The sequence below is a fragment of the Bombina bombina genome, chromosome 4 (genome assembly GCF_027579735.1).
Source record: "Bombina bombina isolate aBomBom1 chromosome 4, aBomBom1.pri, whole genome shotgun sequence".
In the NCBI taxonomy this organism is placed as follows: domain Eukaryota; kingdom Metazoa; phylum Chordata; class Amphibia; order Anura; family Bombinatoridae; genus Bombina; species Bombina bombina.
In genome coordinates this window covers 623,930,210-623,957,346 of record NC_069502.1, presented here as the reverse complement: position 1 = coordinate 623,957,346, position 27,137 = coordinate 623,930,210, and the positions used below count along the sequence as shown (strand labels likewise).

The following is a 27,137-nucleotide window of genomic DNA, read 5'->3' as shown; positions in this document are numbered from 1 at the left end:
GGTGCTAGCTGAACACACTTGGTAAGCCAATGACAAGAGGCAAATGTGTACTGTGTAGGCACCCACCAATCATCAGCTAACCCCCAGTAATATATTGCTCCTCCTGATCCTACCTAAGTATGCTTTTCAACAAAGGATACCAAGAGGACAAAGCAAATCAGATAAGTAAATTAGAAGGTTGTTTAAAAATACATTTACCTATGACGTACAGGCGGGCCGCCGACTTGCCGTGCCCACCTTAGGACATTGAGCCATCTTACCGGGGACCGCTGTGGCTGATGTGGGTTACAGGGGGGGGGTCCGACTTAGCGGGGAGCGATGTGGCTGATGCAGGTTACAGGGAGGGGGTGCGCTGTGGATGATGTGTGTGACGAATCATACCTTCTCAACGTCACAATAGAGGGGTGTGGGCATGAAGGGGTTAATGGAACACAGCTCTGATTCCCTTAACCTTGCAACTCTGCAAAAGGACCTTAAAAGGGACACCTCATTAGTCCCCAAATCCTGTCCACACTGCTCTAATTAACAATTTCCCTGCTGCAACCACCAAAAAACTTTTAAATTAAAGGGGAGTTTTGGGGAACTCACACTATTTAACAATTTGGTAACTTGCCTTTAACCTTGTCTCAACAGGAGTATGAATTTGGATATTTGAGCCCAAAAGACAGAATTAGATTTTCTACTTGTTTAATAACAAAATATCAATACAGGTTACACAGTGCAAAATTTTAAAGACATTCAAAATAACATATAATTGCAAAGCTACAATTCTTTAAAAAGAAAATGGGACATGAAAAGAAGTACACACAATATCTAACTTATTACCAAGTTCCTTTAGATATGTGGAGAATGCCTTTCCTGATGTTAGTGGTTTGGGTCCCAGGACAATTCTACCCACAAGTCTTTCTATTACATGTTTAAACCAAACTTTCTTTGTCTTGTCAAAGACAACGCCCTGGTTATAATTTACAACATGTCCAGCCAATGCAAACAAGTCTTAGCTCCCACTATCAGTCTCCAAGGGGAGGAGCGTCTGCATTCCTACACACAGTTACACTAGGCTAAGGAGGGGGGAAGGAGGGGTCTCAGCTTACAGCTTTTCTGAAAGCAGATTTCACACGCAGAAAAAGGCAATTCACATTAACCTTTTCCAGGCTGAAACACAATACCACCTCTGCTGGATGGCCAATCCAGGTATCAACTACTCCACATGATTGTATCATGACAATGTGGGTTACAGGGAGGGGTGCCGACTTACTGGAGTATACTGTGGCTGATGCGGGTTACAGGGAGGAGAGCCGACTTACAGAGGAGCGCTGTGGCTTATGCGGGTTACAGGGAGGGGATGCACTGTGGCTGATGTGGGTTACAGGGGGCGTGCGCTGGGACTTATGTGGGTTGGGGGCTGATGGTTACAAGCGGTGCTTATGATGTTAAAGGGGGTGCTTATTGGGGGTTTACAGTGGGAGCTGATGGGACTTATGGGGGTTACAGGGGGTGCGGGTTTATAGTGGGAGCTGATGGGGCTTATGTAAGTTACAGAGGGGGGATTTTGGGGGTTACAGGGGGTGCAGGGTTACAGTGGGAGCTGATGGGGCTTATGTAGGTTACAGAGGGGGGCTTATGGGGGTTACAGGGGGTGTTGATATGAAAATCGCAATTCCCCCCCCCCCCCCATATCGTCCAGCCCTACTTTCATTAATTATTTTGTCTCATTTCACTGTAATTAATTTGTTGCTTTTCTCAATTCCACTAAGTTTCTATAAAGTAATAGTTGGGATTTATGTTTTCTCGATTTATCTCCGTCTTCTACTGAGAACAATTAGGGACAAATACAAAATAGGCAATAAAAGAAAGTGTGGAATATAATATTGTTCAAGTAACTTTTTGACATGGTTTCCTGCGCATTCTATTTTATTGCCTGTTATGTGTAGAAGAGACAAATTAGCAAAAAACATAGGTTTCTACTATGGTACACCCATTACTTTATAGAAACTAAACTGTTTTTTATGTATATCTTCAGTATTTAAACAAAAAATATAATTTTAAGAAATACATCAATTTATTCAGGGCCTGAAAAATCCACTACTCCACTAGTAACATAACAAAGAAATTGTAGCACATGTGAAATAAATTAGACTATAACATTGAGTGGAATATTACTTTTTCTCTCTGGCCTAGTTTTAAAGAAATAGTCTAGTCAAAATTAAACTTTCATGATTCAGATAGAGCAAGCAATTTTCTAATTTACTTCTATTAGTGAATTTTCTTCGTTCTCTTGGTATCTTTATTTGAAAAAGCAAGAATGTAAGCATAGGAGCCGGCCCGTTTTTGGTTCAGCTCTTGGGTAGCACTTTCTGATTGGTGTCTAAATGTAGCCACCAATCAGCAATTGCTACCAAGGTTCTGAACCAAAAATGGGCTGGCTCCTAAGCTTACATAAAAATAAAGATACCAAGAGAACAAAGAAAAATTGAAGATAAGAGTAAATAGAAAGTTGCTTAAAATTGCCTGCTCTATCTCAATCATGAATGTTTAATTTTGACTTGACTATTTCTTTAAGCCCTAACTAGTAAACAATAGTGATATTTTCCACCCCTGTGTATAGTATTCCCAGGTAAATATTTGCTTTATCTAACATTTATTAAAGGAGCATGAAACCCATATTTTTTCTTCATGATTCAGATAGAGAATACAATTTTACTTTTTTTTGCAATTTACTCCTATAATCAAAATGTTGTCATTCTCGTGTTATTATTTGTTGAAGAGATATCTAGATAGGCAGTGTACAGATGTCTGGGGCACCACATAACAAGAAATAGTGCTGCCATCTAGTGCTTTTGCTAGTGTATAGCATTGCTGTAAAACTGTTGCCATATAGTCCTGCTGTAACGTGCACACTCCTGAACTTGCCTTCCTACTTTTCAAAAAAGGATATCAAGAAAGTAAAGAAAATTTGATAATAGAAGTGAATTGGAGAGTTGTTTAAAATTGTATGTTCTTCTATCTGAACCATGAAAGAAAGAATTTTTTTTTTTTAGTAACTTTCTAATTTACTCCTATTATCAATTTTTTTTCGTAACTCTTGGTATTTTTATTTGCAAAGCTGGAATGTTAAAGGGACACTGAACCCAATTTTTTTCTTTCGTGATTCAGATAGAGCATGCAATTTTAAGCAACTTTCTAATTTTACTCCTATTATCAAATCTTCTTCATTCTCTTGGTATCTTTATTTGAAAAGCAAGTATGTAAGTTTAGATGCCGGCCCATATACCTGCATTAAACCAAGGTCAGATCTCTTGGGATTCCGTTGTTAGCAGCTTTGTGAAACCAAACCCCAGACAGTCTTACCTGACTTTGGGGAGCAGAGGCATAAAGGGAGCATATCAATAAAGCCACCGACAACGCTGTGCTCAATTTCGAAGAGAGGGGGCCTCCGGGAGGATAGTTATCTATTCGGCCGCGGAGCCGAGCGGTTTAATTGGAGCTATGGAGGACGCCTCTCTAAAGTGGGCCTTGACTAGACTAGTGGGCCTTGATGTGGTAGTATGGAAGGCGGGACGTCCAGCTATCCAGAACACAGCCTGGAGCAGTGTGATGCCCAGGTCATCTGGAGCAATGCTTCGTCGTCCTCCTCCTCTCCCACCGGTGCTGCGTGAGAGGAGGAAAGAATTACATCTCTGCTTCTATCTGCTCCCGGCCGGGCTTCGTCCAAAACGGATCCAACCTCATAGAGCATAGAGCCCTGTCTCAGTTGTCCACTCAGCTCAAGAAGTGGTACATAGAATGTCTATCCTACCAGATCTCCCTCTTTTGGTTCTAGAGGGAGCAGTGTCGTTAAGGGATTTCATCAGTGCTCTCTAACATACGATTGGAACCCTGGAGGAGAGAGGGTGGAGGTCCCCAGAGATCTCCCTTTTTCATTACGGTTTACAAAGAAGGAGGCAGATCAAGAGCCCAATGTTACTTTTCCCTTAAGGTACTATTTTATTTGTTGTTTCTTTTTTTCCACGTACAAAGTGGCAAATCCCCTGGATCTGTCAGCCTAACAACTTCGGACTACTATATCTGGGAGGTTCTGTCCAATTTGAGAACTTTGTATCCCATATATGAAAAAAGGGAGTTAACAGGAACTTTTAATGATCCCCTGAAATGTTACTCTTCACTTCCTCTTTTGATTATTATGTCTTCCCTATTTGACGTAGGCTTTACAGATCACTTACTAAAAGTAATTTCTGAGTATTAGGACTGATTAATTATTTTTGCTAGGTTTGAGAGAGGGCCCTGATAAATCTTTTACGTTAATTCCTTTTCTAGCTATTTTGTTATAAACTTAGGTGTAAATTTAAAGAGGCTATCCCCCTTGTTTCTGTTTTTGCCTCTGTTTCTCACTTTAGGCAATATCACATATTTAAATGAGTCTTTAAAATAGGGTTACTTGTCTAATACTGGCTACCCTCAGTTTTACTACTTGGATTAGACCATCTTTGTTCAGTAACAAAGCATCCTGCTCTTTAATCTGCTGGGGTCTAGGCGGCCTCTTTTTGATACTCTTCTTTATAGGTTATAGTTAGTATCCCTAGGGCAGACAACAATTCTAAGAACTCTTCTGAATAATTACGACCTGATTTTTCTTCTCATAATTATCATAGCACAAGACGGTTTCTAAATAACCCAAGAAGTCTTCATAAGGTGGTCTGTGTGCGTCTTTTATAACGGTATTGTCTATCATTTTACTGGACCCTCTATACCTATTGCAACTGTCCACGGCTGGTTAAGCAAGTTCCACCTAATTTTTGTTTTTTGGGTTCACTATTTTCCTGAGCACTTCCTCATGTCCCTGATCCCAACCACTTCTTCTCACCCCTTTTCCCCACGGTCTCTTTTTCTCCCCCCCCCTTTTTTTTCTCTTCCCCCCCCCCTGGCACTGGGAGGATCCTCCCCTTCGATTGATCAACTTTCTTTCGACTCGGTACATTTTGATAATTCACCTCCTTAGTCAAGTTTGGTTTTAAGGGTGGGTTCCTGAACTTCATTAAAAATCTGTACGATGAACCCCATACGAGATTGATAGTCAACAATATCCTGTCCCCACAGATCACGCTGGGGAGGGGAACTCGCCAGGGATGTCCTCTCTCCCCTCTTCTTTTTGATGTCGCCATCGAACCACTAGTTATCATGGTTAGGCTCAAAATAGGCAAACAGGAGAAGAAAATCGTGCTATACACTGACGATATACTCATATCTCTGAAACACTAAAAACAGCATACCTAAACTCCTTCGGATTATTGACCAATTTGGGTCATTTTCAGGATACAAGGTCAACGCAGCAAAGTTGGAACTCCTATGGCTTAGAAAAAGTAGTGATTCTCCCTCCAATATATTTATATTTCAGGGGTATTATTTTGGGGGACATATATTCCCCACCTTTATGCTTTTTTTTTTTTTTTTTTCTTGTCTCCCCTCATAACTGTTCTAGAAAATCTCACCTTCAGTCATGACGGGCCGACAAAGAGATAAGAAGAATAAAGTTGCCTCTGAAACCTCGATAGTTACACAATCACCCATGTCTAATCCTTCATCTACGACTGAGCCGATAGAAATTCAATCACTAGTTTCCAGCATTTCAGAAGCTTTGGCCCCTAAATTTGATATACTTAAAAATGAGATCAAACAAGATATTGCAATCCTATCTAATGAAGTAAAACAATTTGCTCGTAGACTCTCTGAGGCTGAGCAAAGAATTTCATATCTTAAAGATCTTACCATGGGCCACAATACTAATCTCGAATCCACAAACATTACACTTCTGAAAATACAGAGTAAATTGGAAGATTTAGAAAAGGAACAACTTTAGAGTTATAGGGGTTCCAGAAGAGAAGCAATTTGAGGATCTAGATAAACTCCTAACAGTCACATTACCTCAGCTCTTGCAGATCCCAGAATCCCACCCTCAGATAGTCCTAGAAAGGGCTCACAGGATAGGTTCACCTAATTAGAATAAAATAAACAGAAGACCTAGGCCAATTATAGCTAAGGTTTTACATTTTCAACATAGTTACATTGTTACAAGCCTTTCGTAAACACCAGCCTATATATCTGAGAGATGTAAAAATCCTTCTGTTCCAGGATTATTCCGTAGACACAGCAGCAAAGAGGAGGGAGCTCGCTCCAATCTGCACAAAATTTATAAATCAAGGTCTCCGGGCAACCTTACTGTATCCAGCAAGGTTGAAAGTGCTGATAGACACTTATACGCATTTTTTTTTTTAATCTGCCCAAGAGGCAGAAATTTTTTTTGACGAGACATATCCTTCATGATAAAATTAGAATCTGAATATAATCATGTATATATCTGAGACTTTTTTCATAGATGACCGGTCCCTTTGAGTACAAGGGGTACGAGGGAATTAGGGGTAATGTCACTCTTATTTGTTTTTTAAATATAGGAGGTCTTACATCTCCCATCAAACGTAAATTAATAATATCTCACATAAGGAAAATTAACACTAATATTGCCTTCCTACAAGAAACCCACTTAAAATCTGATGAAGTTCTCAAACTTAAATCGTCCTGGGTTAAGGGAGTTTTATTTTCCTCTAGTCTGAAGAGGAAAATCGGTGTAGCGATTCTCCTGGGAAAAAGACTATCCTAAGAAGTGCTGCATCTCGACACGGATCAGGACGGGAGATACCTAATGGTAAAAATTAAGATAGCGAAAACAATGTATACACATGTAACATGTAACGTTTATGCTCCTAATATTTGTAATCTCTCCTTTTGGGAAACACTACAAAATAAGATTATATATTTTGCAGAAGGTTGCATGATACTAGGAGGTGATTTTAACATGGCCCCGCAGTACCCTCTAGATAGGTTGAGACAGAATCCCGTCCCCATGAAAACTGAGAGAGACCATTTGGAATCAAAATTATTCATTAGACTGTTCTGCAATCTGGGGGTATGTGATATATGGAGATCTCAAAACCCTGATTCTAGAGATTTTTCATGCCTTTCTAAGGCACATAAATCACTTTCAATAATAGATTTGTTCTTGTTAGATGAAAGACTATGCAAATCGAAAGTTCTAGTAGGGATACTACCAATTAGTGTTTCTGACCATGCTCCAATTTTTCTTGAGTTTCAGTCAGACTCTTCGATTCATAGGAATGCCCATTTCTCTTTCCCCTCGTATTTAGCTTCCGACCTCAAATTTAAAAATTGGCTCAATGCCAAATTCCGTGAGTTTATCCTATTTAATCAGGAGCATATATCTCGCCCTGCGCTGTTTTGGGAAACAGCAAAAGCGGTTCTCGGGGGAAATTTTAGCATATACTATCTCTAGGACTAAGAGACTTAAAGGATTACTTTCTGTTATAATTTTTAAGCTAAACAACTAACATATTAAAGTTAATAAACATTAATTAAAACTTACTGACCTATATTTTCTCCAAAACGAAGTTTCATAACGTTCTAAAAGTTATATCTTTTATTCGCCGATGATGTCACGTTATCCTGCCCACTATTTTCAGCACTGCATGTTCAAAATACTTAAACCAATAACTTTGTGTTTAAAGCGACATTTTGAAACCTAGGTATTGTAAGCGGATTGGTACAGAGCAAAGGATACCCACGGAGTGGGTTTGGAAAACAATTAAATTTGCAGACAAGATTTCTGATATATGGTAGAGATATGTTAATGAAATGCTATTGATAAAAAGTGTATTTTGGGTAGTTAGTTAGTAACAGGCATAGAAAATATTTACTTACAGTGGCCCTTTAAAGAAAGGGAACAGGAACTGTTGAGAGCAGTCACAAACGCATACAACCGTTATATCTATGAGAAAACCTCAGAAAATTGGATACACCTCTGCATTAGGGGAAAGAGATTCCTTGCTTCTATATAAGGCTATACAGAGGGACATCGGATTCCAAGCTAAGTTATATCATTATGGAAATAAAATAGGGAAACTTCTGGCAAACTTGGTTAAACGAGATAAAGCCCCTTCTATGATAGACTCTCTATGTTCTAAAGGTAAGCATTTTAAATAAGCAGAAGAATTGATGAAGGTCTTCTCAGAATATTATAAGGCTTTATATTCCTCCAAGGTTTCAAACAAGATTGAACGCGAAGACTTTTGGCACAAAATATCCTTTCCGTCCTTAACCCCCGATCTACTTGAAACTCTCTATCTGCCTATCTCGGACCTAGAAGTTGCTACTGCAATTCAGAATCTCTCTTCTAATAAAGCCTTGGGTCCTGACGCCCTCTCAAATTAATTCTATAAAATACTATCCCCCTCAATAATTTCACATCTAACTTTTGTTTAATGATATATATATAATGGTACCGAACCCACAGTTAATTTTACTTCCTCACATACTGTTTTAATATTAAAGCAAGGGAAGGACCCAACCAGGAAAGAGTCCTGTAGACCTATTGCGCTCCTCAACACTGATTATAAACTGCTCACTGCTATCTTAGCGCAAAGGCTACAACCCCTTCTTTCTACTATTATTCACAAAGATCAAGCTGGATTCTTGTTTAAACGCAATTCTTTGGCTAAAATTAGGGAAGTCTTTCTCACAATAGATTATTTCAAATCAAGGGAGGACGTGGGACGGGCGGGGGGAGAGGACACCCCCCGATATGGCAATCATCTCTATAGACGCTGAAAAAGCCTTTGAATCAGTCCACTATGATCATCTTTTATTTACCCTATATCAGTTTGGTCTTACAGGTAACTTTCTCCAGTTCGTTAATAATCTTTACAAACGTCCCTCCACGAGATTGCTAGTGAATGGTTCTATTTTGCAGGATATAGTGTTGGAGAGGGGAACCAGACAAGGGTGCCCTCTCTCTTCGCTCCTTTTTGATCTTTCTATTGAACCCCTCGCTATCTCAATCCGCCAGCAGCTTGAAGGAATTAAAATTGAGTGAAAGGAACTTAAAATAGCGCTTTATGCTGATGACATTTTAATTTATATGTCTAACACTTCTATAAATATTCCAAAGCTTCTTCTAATAATAGAACAGTTTGGATCTTTTTTGGCTATAGGGTTAACACCACAAAGTCAGAGCGTCTTTGGCTCAAACAGACCAAAGACTCACCAGCAGTTATACCCTTCAGTATAGTCTAGGACTCATTTAAGTATTTAGGTATCAGGATATCCTCCAACCCCAATAACTGGTATACCCTGAATATTTCCTCAGTGCTCAATAAAATAAAGGAAACTTTTAAAAATTGGCAGAATCTCCCTCTTTCTCTTTCTGGACTCATAGCTAAACAGATCAAGAGTGAGAGGTTGTTGGGCAGAACTTTTTTTCATTTTCTGTGATGAGATTTTTTTATTTAGTGAAAATTTTTCTGCAGCGTTTTTAAGAAGCTGGTGTTGCTGTGTTTGTTGCCCTTACTCGGTGTGCATGAGGACAGGTTCATGTACAGCCAGTGTATACACCATATACACACACGATATACACACATACCATATATACACACACACACACACACACCATATACACACACACACACCATATACACACACACACACCATATACACACACACACCATATATACACACACACACACACACACACACCCCATATACACACACACACACACACCCCATATACACACACACACACACACCATATACACACACACACACACCATATATACACACACACACACACACACCATATACACACACACACACACACCATAGCTATTTATAAGATGATTCTTCTCCCTAAAATGCTTTATATCCTTCAGAATACTCTGTTGATCCTTAAGTTGAAGGATATAATCCTTTTCAACTCGTCACTACGTTCTTTTATCTGGCAAAAAAAGAGATCTAGAATCTCACTTTCTAAACTATCTCTACCTACAAAATTTGGAGGGTTCGCTCTTCCTGATCTTCGCTCTTATAATCAAGCCTTTCTCGCACAAGTTGTAACAGATTGGATATCTACTAGGGATTACGTAACAAATAATGAGCTTGAAAATAATATAACCTATCCTTTCTCCCCGGCTGCTTTAATACATTGCAATAACAGTCTAATCCCGCCTGAAATAAAAAAAGGTAAGATCCATTTATAATCCAATTCAGATATGGAGGAGGATTTGTAACTCTTTGCTCATTGAACCTAGTGTCTCGAGATATATCCCACCCTGGGGTAACCCCCAGTTTCAAGCTGGGCTACATTCAACACTTTTCCTTAGATGGAAGTCCCTAGGCCTCGCAAATGTCTATCAATTATTAGATTTTGAGAGAAGATGTATTAAATCATTCAACTCTCTTCAGGAGGAATTTCATCTTTCTCATAAAGACTTTTTCGCTTATCTCCAAGCGAGACACTTTGTACTTAAACTTGTCACTAATTATGGTTGGAACTGGTCCTTGGGGACTGTCGAGAATTGGCTCCTTTTAATTAAAAATGGTCATATGTCAGTCTCTCACATATATCAAATTTTGACCTCAATCAAGGGTCCTGGTACCTTGGAAAACATTCATGCTAAATGGGCTGCAATGACAATGCAAAATTCTCTGGATCCTAGATTACCTTCTCTTTCATTTCAAGAAATTTCTTGTGTGACCCTCTCTGTCTCTTGGAGGGAGTCACATGTTAAATTACTCCATATGACCTATTTTACTCCAGATAAAGGGTTCAAATGTGGGAACGTCAATTTCAACACTTGCCCAAAATGCTCATTTCCATCAGCTAACCTACATATGCTTTGGGGTTGCCCAAAAATCTGAAATTTCTGGTTTAAGTTACAATACTGGCTTACTAATTCATTGGGTGTCACCTCCCTGATCCTGTCGTCGATAAATGTAACCATAAAATTTTTAATCTAGTGATTTTAGCCGCCAGATACCTTATATTTAAACAATGGAAAACCAAAGCAATTCCGAGTATATTAGAAGTAAAGAATTGCTTGAAGAAACAATGTATCATCGAACAATTTGATACTAATTTAAATGGTGCTCTGACAAAATGCAGAAGGACATTTGGCAGACGGACATTTGGCCGACAGACATTTGGCTGACAGACAGAAAGCTAAAGAATGTTCCGATTTCGGCCGAGGGCAGATGCGTTACCAGAGTGCTCTGTTCTAATCACAGCCTCGGGCGCCGCAACTGCCTCTGGGAACCTTACCATGGGTCCTAGGCCGCACGTTTTGTAATTCTCTGTCTGGGAAACTATCTATCTATCAAATCTATCTATCTATCGTATCTATCAAATGTATCTATTGCATCTATTGATCTATCTATCTAATCTATGTATCTATCTATCTATCAAATCTATCTATCTTGTGCCGGACTGTTATCTGACAGCCACTTGTGTTTCGGCCAAATGTCCGTCGGCCAAATGTCCGTCGGCCAAGTGTCCTTCGGCCAAGTGTCCGTCGGCCAAAAGTCCGGCCACGAATTTAAATAGTGATCATGATATTAGGGTTTTCTTTTCTAAATGGTCATCATTCATTAAAGCTCTCCCTCCTGCTGAGGTTGAACATCTAATATATCCTCTTAGAAATACAGAACTGGTTTTCTTGGGATTATGGTTTTTTCTTTTTTTTTGTCAACCCCCCTTTTTTTTTTTTTTTTTTTTTTTTTTCCGTTATTGTTTTTTCTTGTTTTTTGTTTTGGAACTTTGTTTTGTTTCTGTTTTGTTTGTCTGGTTCGCTTTGTGGGTTTTCAAGAACCTTTTTCTAGTCTCCAGCAGATGTCTATATGAATATCTCACCAAGTCATAACTAAATCCCCAGAGAGTGAATCAGTTACTAATATTAGGAGCCAACTTGACTTGTTCTATGTGATTAATTCTAAACAGATCAAGAGTGAGAGGTTGTTGGGTTCTTTCTGTAAGAGCCCAGGGGCAGAACTTTTTTTCATTTTCTGTGATGAGATTTTTTTAGTGAACATTTTTTTGCAGTGTCTTTAAGAAGCTGGTGTTTCTGTGTTTGTTGCCCTTACTCTGTGCATGAGGACAGGTTCATGTACAGCCAGTGTATACACCATATACATACACACACACACACACATACCATATACATACACACACACACCATATATATACACACACCATATACACACACTCTCTCTCTCTCTCTCTCTCTCTCTCTCTCTCTCTCTCTCTCTCTCTCTCTCTCTCTCTCTCTCTATATATATATATATATATATATATATATATATATATATATATATATATATATATATATACACACACACACACACACACACCCCATATATACACACACACACACTCCATATACACCCCCACCCCCATACACACACTCACACCCCATACACCCACCCACCCATATACACATCCCCATACACACACCCCCCATACACACCCCATACACACACCCCCCATACACACCCCATACACACACACACCCCATATACACACACACAACATATACACACACACACACAACATATACACACAACATAAAGACACACTTATTAAAGAATAATACAAAAAAAGTCTGTCTAAGTATTTTGGTTGGCTCCTACACTCCTAGAATACATGTGTTAAGCCCTGACTCACCTTTTCTGCAATGTGCTGTTCCCTGTACCACACTGGAGATCAGGAAGTGAGAGGAAATTGAAAAGAGAGGAACGTAGCAAATATTTCCCATTGAGATAGAACGGAACAGTGACACCTGCAGGCAGAAATTAGAAGGCAGAAGAAAATTTAACTGCCGTTCTTTCTGCAGAGATCCTTCATTTTCTGCGATAAGAAAAGATCACACAGTGTTCTGCCTTGTGGTGTAAGAGATTCCGCCTTTCAGGCAAATTATTTATTTAAGTTCGATTACGTATTCTGTTATATCCAGGCATGGGATATATGACTACATATAGTAAGCAATGTCTAGGTTTATTAGCTAATGTATATTTTTAGATCATCTTGAGACTATATGTAGGATGTAATATTATTTGTTAAACTATTTATGTTTGCAAAGAAATCTAGACCTGGATTATGTATTGGTTTATTCTTTGGGACATCTATGCTAAGTTTATTGTAAAACCGACTTTTGAAAATAATAAAAAATAGAAATTTTTTGTAAAAAAATTGCATGCTCTATCTGAATCATGAAAAAAAAATTTTTAAATGCAGTAAAACTGCATAACCCACTGATGAGTTATATGTATGGAATGCAATAGCACTTACTCTGAATGTGAAAATATCATTAGATATTTTTTTTCTAAGAAATTTCAATGATTGATTAGATTTCCCAGCCCACTGAATCATGTGACAGATCTCAGCCAATTACAGACACACATATATATATATATATTTACCAGAAGTCCCAGTTTGACTGTGATTGTCCCTGTTTGGAGGCTCTGTCCCAGTGTGTCCCACTTGATTGTTCATTCTGTCCCAGTTGTAGGGTTGCCACCCATCAGGTTCCCGGAATGAGTAAAATACTGGCAATGCAAAAGCCTTTTTTTTTTTAAATTCTAACTGTGCACAATCTGTGTCGGTCTGTGCCAGTGACGTGACTGACGTCATTTCATAGGGTTGTGTGTGTCTATTGTCTGCCTCTGATGTGGCTGTGCTGCAAGACTTACTGGTAAGGATACCTTGCAGAGGTTACAAACGTTACTAGCAATGTAACTGTGGTGTCTACGCTTGCGCGCCCATGTTCCCTATGGTACATCAAACTGCCCCCTATTGTGTTGATTGCGTAGCTCCTTTAATTGTACCTGTGCATCTGTAAATGCTTTACTACTTTTAGTAAGAGGGATGGGGGTGGTAAATAAAATACAGATGACGGTTATCAATCTAGTTCAGTAACTTGTGCAGTGTTGCTCAAAGTTTTGAAGTTCTTCACTCTAACATACCTACGTGTGAAATAAAGGCCCACTTTACTCAGTGAAAAATTATCATTGTGGGTATTTGTGCTGTAGCCTGTTAAGTCACATTATTTTAGTTTACCTCCCTGTTCTCATTTTCATGTCTAGAAGGGATTGGTTGGTTTGACCTGAGTATCTGTAAAGGTTTGCCCATTTGCACATGCATTGTGTTTATTTGTGTTTATTTGTTGGAACATATCAAAGGCATGTTTAACAAGTTGGGATGTATTTATCTCTAACTGGAAAATAAGTTCCAGGCAGCAATCACCACGCCCCCTTGAACACACACATTGACCATGCCCTTGACCACACCCCCACTGGCACAGTGCCTGGTGGTCCCAGTTTCACCTCTAAAAGTTATGGTAAGTATGTATGTGTGTGTATGTATATACATATATATATATATATATATATATATATATATATATATATATATATATATATATATATGTGTATATATATATATATACACACACACACACATATGCACGCACATGCTCAGGCGCGTAGCTGGTGCCTCAGAAAGTGTGAAAATAAAAAAGACTCAGCACTAGTTGATTATGGAAGTAAATTGGAAAGGGTTTTTTTTTTTTTTTTAATTCTAAATGCTTTATCTGAATCATGAAAGTTGAATTTTGACTTTAGTGCCCCTTTAACTTGGCATCTAGAGAGCCCAGGAGTCTCATTTATAATGAGATTGTCCCAATTTAAAACCAACATAAAATGTTCTTTTTTTTTTTTAAAAAAAAAAAAAAAAAGAAAAGAAAAAAGTAGTAATTCATGTATGATATAACCCTAGATCTTGGCAGGTGCCGTAGTGTAACTGTATTGCACTCTGCATGATCTTCATCCTTCAAGCAGTGTTTCACCTGGGAACTATAGTTCCCTGCATTCTGTTCTGTAGTGTGGGAGGGAGAGAATGCTAAGCAACTAGGAGGAGGAGCTCAACACACCTCTTTGAAAAAAGGGTGGGGGAATGCAAGTTGTGGATTCTGAAGCCTTGCAGCAGGCTGATAAATATAGAAGCTTTTCATGACTGTCCATTTGTGGAGTAGTAAGTTGGCTGATAGTAAGGCCACATACATCCTCCATTTTACGATCTGTAAAAATAGCTGATCATATCATTATTTTCTGCTCTCCATAGTACCAAACTGTAGAGTCTTGTATAGTCTTATATCTTCTTTCCTTATATATGTAAAGGAATGCTGACTTATCTAAGCTTGTTTCCATTATTGTAAGTTTCAGTTTGAGCAAACACTATTAAGAAATATTAAAACCTCCATATTAAGGAATATTACCATTATTAGCCAGTAAGCTTCTGTTCAGAGTGAAATGCATCACTGCATTTCTTAAGTAGTTTAGGATTTAATTTGTTAAATCCAAACTAGACATGCATTTTTTGTAGTTGTTAAAAGGTTAATCAAATTTAAATGTTTTTCTCTATATTTGATTATACCTTGAATGAATGAATGAATGAACAAATCAACCAAGTTTTGTTAATTTGATGAGTTATATTCTTTCTTTCTTTTTTCTTTGTTAAAGGGCCATAATACCCAAATGTTTAAACACTTGAAAGTGATGCAGTATAGCTGTAAAAAGCTGACTAGAAAATATCACCTGAACATCTCTATGTAAAAAAGAAAGATATTTTACCTCAAAAGTTTCTCAGTAGCCACATCCCATTGTAAAGGACTTCTAAGCAGCAAATTAGTATGTCTGTTCCGGGACAGCGGAAGGAGCGAGCTTACGCGCACTCTCATCTTATTTCTCTATTCAGCTTAAGGAAGTTTACAATAAAATCTCATGAGAGTTAAGTGAAATCTCATGAGATCACAGTAAAAGAGTTCATGACCTCAGCACTGTTGATGCTGATTGGCCGCTGTTCATTTCTTCATTTTCTTTATTTTTTTTATTTTTTTTACCTGCAGCTGGACAGCAGCTGAAGTATAACTTTTTACACAGAACTTACTCTGCTCAGCTTAGGAAGTTGTGAGGTAAAATATCTTCCTTTTTTACATAGAGATGCTCAGGTGATATTTTCCTGTCAGCTTTTTACAGTTATACTGCATCAGTTTCAAGTGATTTAGCATATGAGTATTAAAGTGTCAGTAAACCATAAAAATAATGTTATATAATTCTGCACATCGCTTTAAAATAAAGTAGAATTTTTGCATCCTTTGGTGTGGTTTTTTTTTTTTAAAAAGTCTTGAGGATAGAGTTTTTTTCCAGCATTACATTGATTAAGTTTGTATGCCAACTTAAAGGAACAGGTTAAAAAGGAAATACGCATGAGTGTACTTCAATTTTAAGTAAAAACATGTTTTTTTCAATATAATTCAATTTGTAAAAAATGTAATCTAAGAAACCTTATTACTTTTTCAGCGGCATATGCACATATGCTTTGTGTGACTAGTGTATCAGGATACAAAAAAACATGCCTGCTCAAACAACTGGCGGTGGTGTGAACTGCGCAATACCAGCCACTGCCGACTCTCTGAGAACGTGTAGTGTTTGAACACTGGTGCACTGAACACTCATAGCATTTGTGCATATGCCCCTAAAACCAGTAATAACGTCTGCTAGAAGTATTTTTGCTAATAGAAATATATTTAAAAAATGTTTATATTCAAAATTGAAATGCACCCATGCACACTTTAGTTTTGACCTTTCCTTTAAAGGGACAGTCTAGACCCAATAGTAATTGTGTATTAATTATTGTTAAAGTGCCAGACAAACATCTTGCAATGGGTTCCACATCTAGAAGCTGGTAATAATTACATGAAATGTTTAAAAAAATCATTGTTTGTTAGTAGCCAAAAATGGCTGCCAAGCTCTGCCCACAACTTTCTTCTTGTCCAGTTAGCTGTTTTCTTGTATGACAGTTTAGCTTAGCAGTGCATTCTGGTATATAACAATAAGTAATCAAAATTATGTATTGGGTCTAGACTGTCCCTTTTAAGTTTTGTGCTTTCTGATTTTTCGCTCTACAAAGAAGTCATGGCTAGGCAATTTGTAATTGAACTGAAATATTTCTTTCTGCTACAGATTTCATTTTATGTGTAGTTACTGGAAATAAACAGATGGTTTACTGCCTGATTTGTTTTATTGTTCAGTTCTGGACAGCTGGATAATCCTATATTTGTTATCATGATTGGTTTATGCTTTTCTTAGGCTTGCTCGTGATGTGCAGTATAATAATTTATAGTAGAAAATAGAGGATATAGCAGACTCTAGAAGGGTGATTAACTATAGACTTTCAGAAACGCCAAGCTAGTTTCACTCGAGTTAAGAGTGTACAGAACCATTTTTGTGTATGAGATCTCTTAATTTTCTTATGCATTTCCATTAGAAAATACTACAAATGTGGTGCCATGTATAATGACATTTGGGTTTACATAAAAAGCATATTCAGCTCCCGTATTACTGATACAAGTTTTGTATTACACGTATTTGAGGTTTTATTTTATTTTTCCGTAGTTTAATTGTCATGTGTGCCTTTTACTTTTCCAGTGTTTGGTTGTTTTTTTTAACAACAACAGGATAAACATGGACCAGGAGGAACCTACTGAGCTGACAGAAGAAATGAAAAGTTGGATGCTCAAAGCTTTTCAAATGGTAAAGATAATTTTAGCAAATGGTTTATGGACTCTTGAAATTTGTAAAATGGCATGTTCAAAATGATTTTACTAACCACCTGGCTAAAATGTTAGCCAAAAATGGCTAAAATTACCTAATATTAAAGTGTTTCAATGTTTATTGCTCAAATTATCATTCAATACATTTATGTTCAATTATGCAAGTTGTGCTTTGAATAGCAGACAATTTTATAATATTAGAAAGTATTACACTGCCCCCAACTGGCTACTTTATAATGCCACCCAGCTGGAAAAACTTTCTGTGGAGAACACTGTATGTATGTGTATACTGTGTGTGTGTGTGTATGTGTGTGTGTGTGTATATATATATATATATATATATATATATATATATGTATATATATATATATATATATATATATATATATATATATATATATATATATATATATATATATATATATATATACATGTGTATGTATGTATATATATATATATATACATACATACATACATACATACATACATACATACATACATACACACACACACATGTATATATATATACACATACATACATACAGAGTAAATTCTCACTCACTAGATTTTCAAAGGCAAACATTAGTTTATTTTAGTGTGACATTTCGGGACATATGTCCCTCCCTCAGACATACAGTATTGATAGTGTGAAAACATACATTTAAACCATACAGACCCTGCCCCCATTGTGCACATCCACCCATCAGTTGCTATGCAACCACAAGGGTGTTTACAAGCCCAGTGGAAAGCAACAGCCTAATCCCTGGTTACATGAAATTCAAATAAATAAACCATTAAAAATGGAACATGGAGCAATAGAATATAATAACAAAATCATCAGGCCTGGCTGGATACTAAATAAGTTACATAACATTGTAGCTAAACATATGTAAAATGTATGAAATAGATACAAAACTTTCTAATAGCAAGCAATATATCCAAGTAATATATCTAAGTGTAGTTTCACATACTTTGGTCAGTAATGATGGTGAAACAGCATATGTAATGAACAGTCTCTAACCCCGCCCCCTATGTGGGTGGTATTTTGCATACATATAAAATGTTTTTGGTTCAATTATAGAGTAAGTTTTTATAATAGAAAACCTTTTCACTCCTCATACCTATTGATATGATGCATTCTTGGTTCAATATTTTGTATGCAGTTTTTCCTCTTTCCCAACGTACCCTCTTATAGCTCATAGGATATATCAAATGGGTTCCTTCCAACTATTGGAAGCAATCAGATTTTGTTCTTAGAACTTGGAAGGATGACTCTCAAATGAAGAGAATAAATAAAAGAAATCATTAAAGGGACAGTAAAGTCATAATTAGACATTCATGATTTAGACAGAGCATACAATTTTAAACAACTTTCCAATTTTCTTATATTATTTAATTTGTTTCCTTCTCTTGTTTTCCTTTGCTGAAAGGTTTAGCTAGGTAAGCTCAGGAGCAGCAAAGAAGCTGATTGGTGGCTATATATATATATATATATATATATATATATATATATATATATATATATATATATATAAATATTTGCATAGGAAATTAGTACATCTAGGCAAGTATCCCCGCTTGCTTTTCCCCAGAAATTCTTAATATACAATGTTTCCAATGCACATGTGGGTAAGATATGCAAATTCTCCGTTTTTTTTGCTTCAAAAATACTATTTTGACACAGCGATCCCTTTTAAACAGGAATATGACAGCAAACCAGAAATCACTCACTATACAAGCCTGTTTCGTTCTTTTTGGAACTCATGAGTAGGAGATAGATTTCTGGTTGCTGCATTGGAAAAGCTATTTTCATGGTTAAACCAAAATTCATTAAAATTATGGGGGGAGATAAAAAACTGAAATTAAAATCCTCCATGTCTCAAAATTAAATCAATGTAAATATTTGCATAGGAAATTAGTACATCTAGGTATATATATATATATATATATATATATATATATAATGTCAAAAACTATTCACTGTATAATGCGCTCCTCCTGAGCGTCTGGTATGGAAGCAAAACCCGGCACAATGGAGAGTGGGCGGGGGACACACCCCCTGTAAGGATCCAGATGATAGGCAGCAGCTACTTCAGGCGTGTCTGCCACACACGCCCCAAACAAAAGCAAAGTATAGAATACAAAAAGTAGAAGTTGCGCTCAAACTTTCTGGATGAACTTGAAGTAAGTAATTTCCAGGCAAGAGGTAAAGATAAAAACAGCTTTTATTCCAAGTGTTAAAAAGGACATGTAACAAAATGTTAGTGAGCTGATCCTCATGCAGACATGTTTCGTGCGTATACGCACTTGTTCACTGCTTACCTGAGGATCAGCTCAACCACCTATTTGTGGCTGAACTTGCTTACAACATTGCCATAATCTGTTACCTGATTGGATACCTGGATCCACATGACTGACTGGTATTATTCAATATACAACTCTAAAAAGTGATAACATATGTGAAAACACTTGTACTATTTATAAAGTATTTACAAAAGACAAATGGTAATAACAGCTATTAACATATGAGTGTTTACCTCAAAATTTTAGATACCAAGAGAAACAGCATAATTTGTAATAGCTTTTCAAACAAAGATCACAGCTGAAAGAGAAAACCTAAGTTACAATATGGATACTCAATGCCTTGAGAAAAACTTTTTTATATAAAGACTAAAAATAACAGCTACAATACATATGTGAGCTGTATTTTCAATATCAAAATTTAAAGGAAAATGTAGAGCGATATTTAGGTAAATACATCTAGATCACGTCTGATGTTTAGTCCCTCAGGCTCACTAGTTTGTAATTTGAACATCCAAAAAAATTTCTTTTTTGTTAAGTAATGTTTCCCTATTACCTCCTCTTCTCCATCTGGTTATGTGGTCAATACCCTGTATTTTTAAAGATGAAACATCTGCATTGTGTTTTGTTTTAAAATGTCTTGCTATGGGGGTATCACTATCCTCATCTTCAATTGACCTCAGATGCTGCAAAAACCTGTCTTTGAGGGACCTTTTTAGTTTTACCTGTGTATTGTAATTTACAAAGGTCACAGGTAAGGAGATAAACAACGTGTGTTGTCGCACAATTGATAAAATATCTGCTATCATATTCCATGTTTGTTGAGCTAGAGAGAAATTTGTTGCCCTCAATCACAAAATTACATGTTTTGCAGGTGGGTCGTCTGCACTTAAAACAGCCCTGTCTCTGTTTAAGCCAGCATTTGTTTGTTGTGGGTTTTATATCTGAAGGGGATAAATAGTTGCCTAAAGTTTTAGCTCTCTTAGGAATGAAGTCACATCCAGATTTTAAAATTTCTTTAATAATGGGATCTGAATACAAGATGGGAAGTGAATCTCTGATTATTGCACATATTTTAGTATATTCAACACTAAAAGTGGTGATAAATTTAATTTTGGTAGTTTCATCTTTCTTACGGCTAGATTTAGAGTTCTGCGGCCAAAGGGGTGCGTTAGCTACGCGTGTATTTTCCCCCCCGCAACTTTAAATACCGCTGGTATTTAGAGTTCACAGAAGGGCTGCGTTAGGCTCCAAAAAGGGAGCGTAGAGCATAATTTACTGCCACTGCAACTCTCAATACCAGCGGTGCTTACGGACGCGGCCAGCTTCAAAAACGGGCTCGTGCACGATTCCCCCATAGGAAACAATGGGGCAGTTTGGGCTGAAAAAAAGCTAACACCTGCAAAAAAGCAGCGTTCAGCTCCTAACGCAGCCCCATTGTTTCCTATGGGGAAACACTTCCTATGTCTGCACCTAACATGTACCCCAAGTCTAAACACCCCTAATCTTACACTTATTAACCCCTAATCTGCCGCTCCGTACACCGCCGCAACCTACGTTATCCCTATGAACCCCTAATCTGCTGCCCCTAACCCCCGCCGACCCCTATATTATATTTATTAACCCCTTATCTGCCCCCCCAACGTCGCCGCCACATACCTACAATTATTAACCCCTAATCTGCCGACCGGACCGCACCGCTACTCTAATAAATGTATTAACCCCTAAAGCTAAGTCTAACCCTAACACCCCCCTAAGTTAAATATAATTTAAATCTAACAAAATAAATGAACTCTTATTAAATAAATTATTCCTATTTAAAGCTAAATTATTACCTGTAAAATAAACCCTAATATAGCTACAATATAAATAATAATTATATTGTAACTATTTTAGGATTAATATTTATTTTACAGGCAACTTTGTATTTATTTTAACCAGGTACAATAGCTATTAAATAGTTAATAACTATTTAATAGCTACCTAGTTAAAATAATTACCAAATTAACTGTAAAATAAATCCTAACCTAAGTTACAATTAAACCTAACACTACACTATCAATAAATTAATTAAATACAATACCTACAATTATATCAACTAAACTAAATTACAAAAAATAAAAAAAGATTACAAGAATTTTAAACTAATTACACCTACTCTAAGCCCCCTAAAAAAATAACAAAGCCCCCCAAAATAAAAAAAATGCCCTACCCTATTCTAAAATAAAAATTGTAAAGCTCTTTTACCTTACCAGCCCTTAAAAGGGCCTTTTGCGGGGCATGCCCCAAAGAATTCTGCTCTTTTGCCTGTAAAAAAAAACATACAATACCCCCCCCCAACATTACAACCCACCACCCACATACCCCTAATCTAACCCAAACCCCCCTTAAATAAACCTAACACTACCCCCCTGAAGATCTTCCTACCTTGAGTCGTCTTCACTCGGCCGAGCCGAATTCTTCATCCAATCCGGGCGATGTCTTCATCCAAGCGGAGGCTGAAGAGGTCCATCATCCGGCTGAAGTCTTCTATCAAGCGGCATCTTCAATCTTCTTTCTTCCGGCTCCATCTTCATCCCGCCGACACGGAACATCCTTCCTCCACGACAAACTCCCGACGAATGAAGGTTCCTTTAAGGGACGTCATCCAAGATGGCGTCCCTCGAATTCCGATTGGCTGATAGGATTCTATCAGCCAATCGTAATTAAGGTAGGAATAATCTGATTGGCTGATCGGAACAGCCAATAGAATGCGAGCTCAATCTGATTGGATCAGCCAATCGGATTGAACTTGAATCTGATTGGCTGATTCCATCAGCCAATCAGATTATTCCAACCTTAATTCCGATTGGCTGATAGAATCGTATCAGCCAATCAGAATTCGAGGGACGCCATCTTGGATGACGTCCTTTAAAGGAACCTTCATTCGTCGGGAGTTCGTCGTGGAGGAAGGATGTTCCGCGTCGGCGGGATGAAGATGGAGCCGGAAGAAAGAAGATTGAAGATGCCGCTTGATAGAAGACTTCAGCCGGATGATGGACCTCTTCAGCCCCGCTTGAATGAAGACTTCAGCCGGATGATGGACCTCTTCAGCCTCCGCTTGGATGAAGACATCGCCCGGATTGGATGAAGAATTCGGCTCGGCTGAGTGAAGACGACTCAAGGTAGGAAGATCTTCGGGGGGGTAGTGTTAGGTTTATTTAAGGGGGGTTTGGGTTAGAGTAGGGGTGTGTGGGTGGTGGGTTGTAATGTTGGCGGGGGTTGTATTTTTATTTTACAGGCAAAAGAGCTGTTTTCTTTGGGGCATGCCCCGCAAAAGGCCCTTTTAAGGGCTGGTAAGGTAATAGAGCTGGTATCTTTTAAATGTAGAATAGGGTAGGTGTAATTAGCTTAAAATTGTTGTAATATTTGTATAATGTTTGTAAATTATTTTTTTATTTTTTGTAACTTAGTTCTTTTTTTATTTTTTGTACTTTAGTTAGTGTATTTATTTGTAGGTATTTGTATTTAATTTATTTAATGATAGTGTAGTGTTAGGTTTAATTCTAACTTAGGTTAGGATTTATTTTACTGGTAATTTTTGTATTTCTTTTAGCTAGGTAGTTATTAAATAGTTTATAACTATTTAATAGCTATTGTACCTAGTTAAAATAAATACAAAGTTGCCTGTAAAATAAATATAAATCCTAAAATAGCTACAATATAATTATTATTTATATTGTAGCTATATTAGGGTTTATTTTACAGGTAAGTATTTAGCTTTAAATAGGAATCATTTATTTAATAAGATTTATTTTATTTTGTTAGATAAAAATGATATTTAACTTAGGGGGGTGTTAGGGTTAGGGTTAGACTTGGCTTTAGGGGTTAATACATTTTATTAGAGTAGCGGTGAGGTCCGGTCGGCAGATTAGGGGTTAATAATTGTAGGTAGCAGCGACGTTGGGGGGGGCAGATTAGGGGTTAATAAATATTATGTAGGTGTTAGGGGCAGCAGATTAGGGGTACATAGGGATAATGTAGGTGGCGGCGGTGTGCGGTCGGCAGATTAGGGGTTAAAAAAATTTAATAGAGTGGCGGCGATGTGGGGGGGGCCTCGGTTTAGAGGTACATAGGTAGTTTATGGGTGTTAGTGTACTTTAGAGCACAGTAGTTAAGAGCTTTATGAACCGGTGTTAGCCCAGAAAGCTCTTAACTCCTGGCTTTTCTCTGCGGCTGGAGTCTTGTCGTTAGATTTCTAACGCTCACTTCAGCCAAGACTCTAATTACCGGCGTTAGAAAGATCCCATTGAAAACATAGGATACGCAATTGGCGTAGGGGGATCTGCGGTATGGAAAAGTTGCGGCTGGAAAGTGAGCGTTAGACCCTTTCCTGACTGACCCTAAATACCAGCGGGTGGTAAAAACCAGCGTTGGGACCCCCTAACGCTGGTTTTGACGGCTAACGCAGAACTCTAAATCTAGGCGTTAGTTTTTAATTTATTAGATTTATACTGAAGCAGCTGTTCTCTAGGAATTCGATCTACGTTTTCTTTTGCTTTTAAGAGAAGACTTTCACGGTAGCCACGCTGCTTAAATCTATCTGTGGCCTCACTAGCCTGTTTTTGATATTCTTCTTCTTCTTCTTCTTTGGTGCAATTCCTTTTGATACGAATGTATTCCCCTTTCGGTATACCTCTTAATACGTGTCGGGGATGACATGATTCAAATTTCAATAATGTATTGCATGCTGTTTCTTTTCTGTACATTTTAGTCTGAAGATCCAACTTCGCCACCCTGGACAGTGAGGTCCAAAAAGTTCACACTGATTCCACTATGGGTACCAGTGAACTCAATTCCTTGCTGGTTACAATTAAAATATTTGCAGAAAAGATCTGCTTTGGTTTCGTCACACTCCAGGATGAAGAACAAATCATCAATGTAGCGATAATACTGAATTATCGCATCTTTAAACGGATTTCCATCTCCAAAGACGTGGGACAGCTCCCAGCAACCCATAAATAGGTTGGCATAGGAGGGGGCAAACTTGGCCCCCATAGCTGTCCCACGTCTTTGGAGATAGTACTCCGCCTGAAACATAAAAAAATTATGTGTTAACAGATACTCAATTGCATTAAGCAAAAAAACTTTGGTAGCTTCCTCAAAACAGCAGGCAGAGTTAATGACAAATTCTATAGTGGTAAGGCCTTTAAAGTTTAGAGGGCTCAATGGACGTATAAAGAGAAGTAACATCCACAACCATTAATCTATAGTTAGATTTCCATTAAATTTTGGCAATTTTATTAACAAAGGAGGTAATAGGGAAACATTACTTAACAAAAAAGAAATTTTTTGGATGTTCAAATTACAAACTAGTGAGCCTGAGGGACTAAACATCAGACGTGATCTAGATGTATTTACCTAAATATCTCTCTACATTTTCCTTTAAATTTTGATATTGAAAATACAGCTCACATATGTATTGTAGCTGTTATTTTTAGTCTTTATATAAAAAAGTTTTTCTCAAGGCATTGAGTATCCATATTGTAACTTAGGTTTTCTCTTTCAGCTGTTACCTTTGTTTGAAAAGCTATTACAAATTATGCTGTTTCTCTTTGTATCTACAATTTTGAGGTAAACACTCATATGTTAATAGCTGTTATTACCATTTGTCCTTTGTAAATACTTTATAAATAGTATGAGTGTTTTCACATATGTTATCACTTGTTAGAGTTGTATATTGAATAATACCAGTAAGTCATGTGGATCCAGGTATCCAATCAGGTAACAGATTATGGCAATGTTGTAAGCAAGTTCAGCCTTAAATAGGTGGTTGAGCTGATCCTCAGGTAAACAGTGAACAAGTGCGTATACGCACGAAACATGTCTGCATGAGGAGCAGCTCACTAACCTGATTGCTAGAGTCACTGCTGGCTTTATCGTAGGACATTTTGTTACATGTCCTATTTAACACTTGGAATAAAAGCTGTTTTTATCTTTACCTCTTGCCTGGAAATTACTTACTTCAAGTTCATCCAGAAAGTTTGAGCGCAACTTCTACTTTTTGTATTATATATATATATATATATATATATATATATATATATATATATATATATATATATATATATATATATAGTTTGAGCGCAACTTCTACTTTTTGTATTTTTTTTTTTATATATATATATATATATACATACTGTGTGTGTGTGTGTATATGTATATGTATGTATATATATACACACACATTGTCAGTGCATTGCTGCTCCCTCAACCAAGAGAATGAAGCAAATTTGATAATAAAAATAAACTGGAAAGTTGTTTAAAATGTTATGCGCTGGGCTGCACGATCCCTGGAGGGTTCCGATTTTGCTCCAGTCCCTTGCGCCTGTCCTGGGGAGAAGATGAGAGACCGTTGAACTCCGGTACCTGGCGGGTCGCATCTGCTGTTTCCCCTGGTGACCCCTCCCACCGATGCTGCGAGAGGGGTAGGGATTGCGGTTACCTGCTTGAGCCCTGCTGTAGACACCGGTTGTCTCCCTACAATGCATGCCGTATAGAGTTTGAGCTACGGCACCCGGGAGGTGATTGTTTGTTCCTCATTGCCTGAGTGGCATTCCCCCCTCCACCGGTGCTGCGCAGGGGGGGCAACTATCAAGGAGGACCCTGCTTCCAATACTGGCTATCTTTAGCCTAGACCAGAGACTGGTAAAGTAACCAACTAACTTGATGCTATTTTTTTTCTTTTGATAAAAGCCTCATGGACTCTTTAAACTTATGGACAAATAATTGATGTTGCTCATTATTTTTCATATAAAAACTGGACATTTTTTCTTCCCTTTTTTCTTATCTATTTTTTTTTTTTTCTTCACAAAGGGTCTTTAATAGAGCTAGGCTTAACTGTAAGGCTAGATATATTTAGCTGTATAACTCTTTCTTAGATAAGCCTTCTCTGCCTCATTTATAAACTAAAGGAGGTTTACTTTTTCAAGATCCCCCAGAAACATTATATTGAAAAATATTGACACTACACAAGCTTTCTCTATGCTGAATGTGTTATTAATAAGGTTGTGATAGCCTGCGTTTATGTTTTCTTATAATATTGCCTCTGTGTAATGAGACAAAAGGTTTGTGTACCTGCTTGCATGAATAAATTGAAAGTCACCAGAGGGGGAAGTAAAAGATAGAGGTAAATCTCGTAAAACTGAAGTTTCATATTATTGTAAATTCTGATATTGTTCAGAATAACAATTTTTAGGATTGTATTTTGCAGTTTTATGTTGATGTAAACTCTGATACTGTTTGAAGCTACATTTTGTAGGACTGTATTGTATAGCTCTTAAGGGCGAGCTT

The 27,137-nt window shown here is 37.4% G+C and overlaps 1 protein-coding gene across 1 annotated transcript in view; it reads left to right on the top strand.

Moving 5' to 3' along the window:
• ADAT2 (adenosine deaminase tRNA specific 2) overlaps window positions 1-27,137 on the top strand; it is a 69,498-nt gene that overhangs the window by 469 nt on the left and 41,892 nt on the right. The window contains exon 2 of the mRNA XM_053710642.1: window positions 17,380-17,484. Coding sequence (XP_053566617.1) covers window positions 17,416-17,484 — 69 coding nt within the window. The 5' untranslated portion in view covers window positions 17,380-17,415. The remainder of the gene's footprint in view (window positions 1-17,379; window positions 17,485-27,137) is intronic.